At 42.6% G+C, this 8754-nt stretch overlaps 1 protein-coding gene and 1 long non-coding RNA gene across 4 annotated transcripts in view; one reads left to right on the forward strand and one right to left on the reverse strand.

Annotated features, from left to right (window-relative positions):
• The window catches only part of LOC111963534 (uncharacterized), a 29895-nt gene extending 25704 nt beyond the window's left edge, over positions 1-4191 (forward strand). Inside the window, exons 2-6 of one of the 3 annotated variants that reach the window (XR_002896307.2) lie at positions 1618-1677; positions 2001-2300; positions 2484-2529; positions 2721-2823; positions 3225-4191. This is a non-coding gene — a long non-coding RNA (uncharacterized lncRNA). The remainder of the gene's footprint in view (positions 1-1617; positions 1678-2000; positions 2301-2483; positions 2530-2720; positions 2824-3224) is intronic. The other 2 variants (XR_011479811.1, XR_011479812.1) reach the window with 2 other exon arrangements.
• The window catches only part of LOC111963076 (SAM and SH3 domain-containing protein 1-like), a 150823-nt gene extending 142293 nt beyond the window's left edge, over positions 1-8530 (reverse strand). The window contains 1 exon segment of the mRNA XM_070443309.1: positions 7230-8530. Coding sequence (XP_070299410.1) covers positions 7230-7766 — 537 coding nt within the window. The 5' untranslated portion in view covers positions 7767-8530.
• Between the last annotated feature and the right edge of the window lie 224 nt (positions 8531-8754).

Below are 8754 nucleotides of genomic sequence, written 5' to 3' on the forward strand. Positions count from 1 at the left end.
CTGGTAATCCGTCTGGCCCGCAGCCTTGTGTATATTGACCTGTTTAAAGGTCGTACTCACGTCGGCTACGGAGAGCGTGATCACACAGTCGTCCGAACAGCTTGATGCTCTCATGCATGCCTCAGTGTTGCTTGCCTCGAAGCGAGCATAGAAGTGATTTAGCTCGTCTGGGAGGCTCGTTGCACTGGGCAGCTTGCGGCTGTGCTTTCCTTTGTAGTCTGTAATAGTTTGCAAGCTCTGCCACATCCGACGAGCGTCGAGCCGGTGTAGTGATTCAATCTTAGCCCTGTATTGGATGTTTGCCCTGTGGGTGTTTGGAGAATATCATGTGAGTCCTGCTTGTTGTTGTTGTTGAAGAAATCTTGTCTAATCCGAGGTGAGTGATCGCTGCCTGATATCCAGAAGCTCTTTTCTTCGTAGATCGGTTGCAGAAACATTATGTACAAATAATTTACAAATATCGCGGGAAAAAACATAATAGCAATTGGTTTAGGAGACCGTAAAACCGGCCATCTCCTCCGGCGCCATTTGTCAGTGTTATTGCCATACCTGCCAGCACGCCCACAAGCGAGCCACTCAGGCGCAGAATGGTGCGTGGAAGAGGCGAGGAACGAGATGGAGTAACACAGCCTATAGGGAGGAGGTCAGAGACCTGGCCGGGTGGTGCCAGAATAACAACCTATCCCTCAATGTAACCAAGACTAAAGAGATGATTGTGGACTACAGGAAAAGGAGCACCGAGCACGTCCCCATTCTCATCGACGGGGCTGTAGTGGAGCAGGTTGAGAGCTTCAAATTCCTTGGTGTCCACATCAACAACAAACTAGAATGGTCCAAACACACCAAGACAGTCGTGAAGAGGGAACGACAAAGCCTATTCCCCCTCAGGAAACTAAAAAGATTTGGCATGGGTCCTGAGATCCTCAAAAGTTTCTACAGCTTCAACATCGAGAGCATCCTAACCGGTTGCATCACTGCCTGGTACGGCAATTGCTCGGCCTCCGACCGCAAGGCACTGCTACTCTCTGTTTATCTTATATGCATAGTCAMTTKAACTATACATCATTCATGTACATACTACCTAAATTGGCCCGACCAACCAGTGCTCCCGCACATWGGCTAACCGGGCTATCTGCATTGTGTCCCACCACCCGCCAACCCCTCTTTTTACACTTCTRCTACTCTCYGTTCATCATATATGCATARTCACTTTAACGATACCTACATGTACATACTACCTCAATAAGCCTGACTAACAGGTGTCTGTATATAGCCTTGCTACTCTTTTTTCAAATGTCTTTTTACTGTTGTTTTATTTCTTTACTTACCTACACACACACACTTATTTTTTCCGCACCATTGGTTAGAGCCTGTAAGTAAGCATTTCACTGTAAAGTCTACACCTGTTGTATTTGGCGCACGTGACAAATAAACTTTGATTTGATAGCACCTTCGGTTGTGCATCAAGAATTATGCATAGCAAGTTTGTATGAAGGTCTGGTTATTCACAGGCAAATTGTTATTTGCTATGGAGGTACATGTGTGTCTTTTTGTCGAGAGCAAAACTTTTTATTTTCAATCAAAAATAATTGTTCTGAAAGCAACTTTTTTCCCCAGACACAAAGGAAGTCCTAGCGGACACCTACGAAGAAGGACTGTGTGAGGATGGCATCTCAGGTMAGCAGCACTGGGCGTTCTTCCGTCCAACTTTTACACAGCTCCTACGATTCAGTGTCGGTTCATAACATTCTACTATATTACATACATACATACATACATACATACATACATGCATGCATACCGTAGAATGATAAATCATGCAATTATTATTCTCAAGCTAACCAAAAGCATTAGCTACCTAATGCCTGTTCTCGCCATTTTACATTTGAATTAATCTAACTTTCTTTCATGGCAACKCATAAGCAGGCCATGTCCTATTTGTTTCATAGTCGATATATAACCATATTYCATGACCATGTAACGGTTAGCTTTTCTTACAGAAGGATGAAAGAACACAATATGTCTGTCAAGGAATGCTATTCTGATATGTCAGATGAAGAGTTAGACCAGAAAGTCAGCCCCATTAAGGCAAGGATGCCCCATGCGGGCTTTAAGATGGTCAAAGGAAGTCTCAGAACAACGGGTCATCGTGTACAACGGAGAAGAGTTAGGGAGTCTTTGCAGCGTGTAGATGGTGCAGGTATCATTGCCAGAATGATCCAGCTTCGTTGCATTGCTCGGCAAAAATACTCCCTGCTCCAGTCTCTCGTCCACATTGATACAAATCATAAATTGATAAGGTACTAAGATGTATAATGTCTCCATCAAATCTAAGAAGTTAACTTTATTATTCTTACTTATTCGTAGACTAATTTTCAATGTATGAAATCAGAGTCGTTCTTCATCAACTGGTAATACATAAATAATGGAGAGGGTTAATAGGTAAAACATTTCACTTTTAATTCCAATGCTTTTTTTTCAAGATACAACATTGTCATCTTTGGYGGTATAGATGGATTTTCAAGGAAGGTAAATATTTTATATACATATTGCATATTTTCCATCACCTAATGAACAACCACAATATCAGTCTGGTGTTAAGCTTTCTGTGCTGTATTGACAGATCCTGAAAATGACATCTGCTGCTTTAGATTGAATGGTCATATCTCAGTTATTGTTTTCATATCTACAAAAAAGAAGCCATTTTCTTTACTTCGGAGTGCGAGCTGATCAAGGGGTGGAAAATGTAGATATTGCCAGAAGTTTACTGTCCGAGGAACAGGCCKTGGAAGCTTTATTGCTGGCAAGTGTCCATAACCAGAGGTAATTAAACTGTTCTGTGTTATTTTTCTCTCTTCCTCTCTGCCTGTCTTGTTGTACATGGAACCTGTCTCAACATGCAGATAATTTAAAAAAAAACTTAAGATGTCACTGCTAATTTCAGAATTCAGCACCAAATAAACACATTTTCACGGGAACTATCGTTGCTTGCCAAGTCAGATTTCCCTGGGGGTTAGCCTTGCAATAACAAGTGGTGAGAACACATAGCCCATCTAATATTAAATGTTTCAGGATACACTCCTACATAGGTGTCTGCATCACATACAGTATATTCTATTGGCCATTATCTGCTATTGTTTGATCCTCATGTGTCTAGTTATTTCAGCAAAAAGTACTCTGTAGCCACTTAGGCTTAATCATGCTCTCCCTCTCTATTCAGTCAGCAGGTATATTTTGATGTGAGAGAGGAAGCCAGTCCCGTCATCGCCACCTCACCCACTCTTAAGATAATCTTCGGGCCAACTGGGAGCCCAAGGCTGGTTAGGAGACACCACTAGAGACACTATTATGTAATTGTGATGAACTGAGAGAAGCACTGTAATTCATTAATCATATGCTGTCTGCCTCTGTTCTTACCGCTTTCCCTTCTACACCTCTCTGCCCACCTCATCTTTCTTCCTCGTTTTATAATGCATTGAAGTACAGATTGAACTTGTACTTATAAAATTACAATTATCATAATTAKAATGGATGTATTATTAATGCAGATGAAGGGAGTTAGATATGCATAGTTTTTCTTTCTCCTCTGTATATATGAATCACAAATCAGCCTTTACTTGAATCATGTTTCTAGTCTATTGCATAGTTACAATGTGTAATCATTGATGTCCCAGGAGCAGGAGTGGTAAACACTGTTGAAGTGTATAATCGTAATACATACATGCAGACACGGCATCATTCAAAGAATGGAGTTTGATACACTTGGTATTGGATATGACTGAAAAAGAATGTCTCACAGAGATTCATACCTGAACCGCACCTTTATTTGCCAAGGAAGAGTACWTGATCAGTGAATATACTCAATGTACAGRCTACAATGTGGGGACCWCATGCGTGGTAATAACTACAGTACATGTATTTAGGACTTRCATCTTTGRCACAATACAGTTATTATATTCTACTCAATCATTAGGCTTCATTAATGCCATTCAGACTTGAAGTTGATACAACAACTATGATAGCTGAGGTTCATAGATTGGTATGAATATTAGTTCAGAAGCTAACGTTTTAGGGTCCATACACAGATCGGCTACACACTGTAGCTAGCTACACATCCGTCGGCAAACAGTTATTTTTATCCTCCACTACACAATAAGCAAGTAAATAGTTAGCTAGCTATGTTACTTTAGCTGCATTGTATGGCAAGGCAAGCTTACACAATTGTACATTCAATTTGCAGTAAATGCTTTAGCTAGCTAGATTCTTTACATCCACCGTTTCCCAAGACGACAGCCTGGTTTGATGGTTCTCAGCAGTCCCTAARACAATAAACACAAATTACAATGTCATACTCATGTCATAACACCTGCTAGCTAGCTGGCTAATGTTAGCTAACTTGCTAAATAGCAATTTTCGTAATTCAACTTTGACAAAAGAATATGCACAATCGTTTGTCTCTACATTAACTAACATATTCCTCTCAATTGTACATGTTTTGCTTGACTCGTTATGACGTTATAATTACTTACATTTGCTTCCACCGTAATGTTTTGTCAGCCATCTTTGCTGAAGAAAGTYACCAGGGACGGGTGGCTTGCGTCAAATTCGTCATTGGAACCACTCGATATGATTGGTCATATAAAAACCTTGGGACCCAAATGTATATTGAGTGCTCTAACTCCCCCTTGTGGTGGTCTGGAGYAATAAAGCAATGACRCTGGGTACCTCTAAGTCCCGCGGTGTAAGCTCACAATTTTTGAAGGAGGCACCACTGTATTCAATCKCTMCCTATCCCAGTTTGTTGTCCCCAAATGCTTCAAGATGGCTACCATTGTTCCTGTACCCAAGAAGGMAAAGGTAACTGAACTAAATTACTACCGCCCCATAGCACTCACTTGTCATCATGAAGTGCTTTGAGAGACTAGTCAAGGCTCATATCACCTCCACCTTACCGGCCACCCTAGACCCACTTCAGTTTGCATACGGCCCCAACAGGTCCACAGACGACGCAATCGCTATCACACTGCCATCTGAAAAGGAATACCTATGGAAGAACGCTGTTCATTGACTACAGCTCAGCATTCAACACCATAGCACCCTCCAAACTCATCATCAAGCTGGAAGCCCTGGGTCTCAATCCCACCCTGTGCAATTGGGTCCTGGMCTTTGACAGGCCGCCCCCAGGTGGTGAAGGTAGTAACCAACATCTCCACTTCGCTGACCCTCAACACTGGGGCCCCACAAAGGTGCGTGCTCAGCCCCCTCCTGTACTCCCTGTTCACCCACCACTACGTGGCCATGCACGCCTCCAACTTGATCATCAAGTTTGCAGATGACAACAGTAATAGCCTGATTACCAAACAATGGCAGACAGCTACAGTGAGGTTCTGTAAGGGCCCTGGATTTGCGTCCAGGGAAAATAACCTCCACTTCAACATCAACCAAAACAAAAGAGTGATTTGGACTCAGGAACAGCAAGGGAGCAACCCCCCTATCCACATCAGGGACGGAGTGAGAAGTTTGGAAAGTTAAGTTCCGTCGCTACACATCACAAGAAAAACTGAAAGTGGTCCACTCAGACCCAACACGGCAGCCCGCAACGAGCCCAAACATGCAGCCCGAAGTGTAGCCTAAACATGCAGCCTGATACTTAGCCTAAACAGCACCAGACTGTAGCCGCTAAACATCGCCTATACTGTAGCCTAAACAGCAGCCTATATGAGTAGCCTAAACATGCACCCGAGACTTAAGCCTAAACATCAGCCAGACTTAGCCCTAAACATGCAGCCTATACTGTAGCCCGAGAGTGTACCTAAAGCATCAGCCTATAACTGTAGGCCCGAGAGTGTAGCCTAAACCATGCAGCCTGAATAGTTTTTTTTTTTTTTTGTTTTTTTTTCTGTAGCCCGAGAGTTAGCCTAAACATGCAGCCTTGATACTGTAGCCCGAGACTGGTACCTAAACACGCAGCCTAGCATGGTACTTCCATCTGTTAACATCTCAGACTCCAATAAACTTCTGGTAAAGGCTAGAGACATTTTTGGGACTGGCCATATCTGGCTCACCGAGTCAGGAAACAAATTCATTCATTTATACGGTATAGTCTAACCACTATCCACTGACACAGAACCAATTTTAGCACATCCACGAGACAGCACCAAAATCGCAAAATCTGCAAACCCCATAACTAGAACAGAGGAGTTGGCCTTGCGCCAATGCGGTGCTGATTCCAATTACTAAATAGACCTATACTTATCACCACATGAAGGTTAAGCCAATATATCTGCAACTGCAGACCCTGCTACTTTCTCTGACCGTGAAATAACAGCATTAATCTGAGGGGATGTGCCAGCAGAGCATGCTGGGTACCGTATGTGATTGTCATCAGGCCTGGTTTCTTTGGCATGTCCATAGTGTCTATTGTTTCAAATAATTGTCTACACTTATCTCCAATGTATCATCCATTAAAAACACCGCCTATCAGGATGAATAATATCTGATAAAAACCTTTATTCTATGTGCGATGCATTTTGCGTCACAACAGTAAAGTGACGCCATACTCCGTAAAACAACTGAGCAGAGGGATGGAATGAGAGGTAGACATAGATACAGTATCTGAATACTCTGTGTCAGTTCCAAATGGCAATCAAMTGGAAACGAATCCCTATTTAGTGCACTACTTTTGACCAGGGCCCATAAGGTTCTGGTAAAAATGAGTGTACTATGTAGGGAATAAGGTGCCAATTGGAACGCACACTATGTCTCCAACGCTACAGTGGCAGACAATGGAAGCTATCAGATTAACCAACAGTAAAATACAGTTAAGTAACAATGATATAGCTGTTAGCTCAGAAAGTCTGAAAGATATGAGCTCATTAACCCAGCCAGGACAATAATGTGTCCCATAGGACTTATAAATTAAATGAACTTTCACAACAGAGCATTGCTTCAGCAGGTGTGTCGGTCAGACCTATAGACCCAAAATCACTTCTGAGTAGATACATTTCTAAATGTGTGTGTATTAAACTCCTCCGACTTCCCATAAGGCCTCGGGCAGTAGTCATCCTGACTCTGAAAGTGTCAGAGCACAATTGCTGCTATACAGCAACATCAAAGAAATTGGCCATACTATTCATCACAGTGGACACAAAGGGAAGAGTGTAATTGAATGTGACAGTCTATGAACAAACATTCTAATTATCAACATCAATAATGACATAGGAGCCTACCTTGTGGGTGTATGGCGGCTCACTGAGGTCGATTCCATCTTTCACAAGTTTATCCCTGATCAAGAGCTTCAGTTTCAGTTTGGGGTAAGTCACCAACTCTTTACAATCAGTGAAACTCAAATTGTTGTTTTTAGGACATGATGACTCTTGGTGAAATCTTTGGTGAGCCCCAATTCCAACTTCCTCCTGGTTGGATTCTGTCCATGACCTTGACCCCTGGAGGTCATTCTCGCAGTCTGTGATGTGCATTATGTTGGTGCCCAACGAGGGTCTACAGGAAGAGRGGTTCAGGGGCTCGAGGGTGAAGTAAAGACCCGGAGATTTTTCCTTCTCCTGCTCTCTCAACCTCTTCACTGCGTTGAGCAATTTTTGTCGGTGGTGCTGGACGTGGACCCCTATGGCGTCCAGATCGGGGTCACCAATTTGTTTACAAACTTCGAGATCATCGTATCCATTGTCCACAAACCCCTCCAAGTATTGAGGCAGTTTAAGATTCTGTAGCCACTCATAGACAAGGCCGGGGCCGGTGCGCATCATTTTGACATACGATGAGCAATGCTTTCCATGTATAGGCTGTGTTAGAAATGGTTCCGTTATCTCCAAAATGTAAACCTCAGGAGCGCCGGTATCTTTGACACATTTTTACATCCGCCGCGGCCTCTGTCATTCTTATTGRAGCCAAAATTACAAACGCATGCAGAGGTTATTAAACTGATGAATACAAAACGAAATCTAAAAAGAGCCGAGTCTACTACTGTTACAATAAAATAAAGGTTATCATGTTTAACGCTGCAATATTGGTGTTCCCAAAATTCTGGATAACAAACAAMGCAAATATTTTATTATGAATAGACCATGGCGTCCAAAAATCCAACCTARTAGGTGTGGTCTGATCATCAATTAATCCAAGCAGGTGAGAGAAAGAGAAGGCATGATATCCAACCAAAGAAACACAACATGTACATGAGATAAACAAAACTGAAGGAATTGTGCATTAAGTGTCCACGAGCTGAATTTCAAACATTCTTTGTTCCTCACCGCTTTTGTTTGTTTCATTGCTGCTGTTTCTAAAAGGGCAGTCCTGGCGCGGCAACGTCCAAATATCGTGGTTTTCATCACTCAGTAYTGCAAACTTCAGAGTGTCGGTAAATGCGAGATGAAACGCTTTTCACCGCTTCTTATCTGTATGCCTAGGTCCGAATACACTTGTTGTAGCACATGGTGCAAAGCACCCTCTCTCTCCCCGGAATGAACTTTGTCTCTCTGGTCTAGAGTTGGTCCAGAGTGCCATTCCATCCAAGCGAATTCTGCTTCGCGTTTGTAAAGAAAAATAGTGGAAAGAAATAAAAAAAGAAGTTGACAATTTTAGCATTATCTGTATCTCTGGCGCCCTCTGTTTCGACTAATACCACAACTGACTGATTGAGTAATGTCAGTACAATCAACGCTGTAGATTGTCAGCCACTGAAGTACATCGATTCCAAAGGTAGCTCTCTCCAGGAGGAGTTGGACCAGTACTGTAGCT

The sequence above is a fragment of the Salvelinus sp. IW2-2015 genome, linkage group LG4q.2, assembly GCF_002910315.2.
Source record: "Salvelinus sp. IW2-2015 linkage group LG4q.2, ASM291031v2, whole genome shotgun sequence".
In the NCBI taxonomy this organism is placed as follows: Eukaryota; Metazoa; Chordata; class Actinopteri; order Salmoniformes; family Salmonidae; genus Salvelinus; species Salvelinus sp. IW2-2015.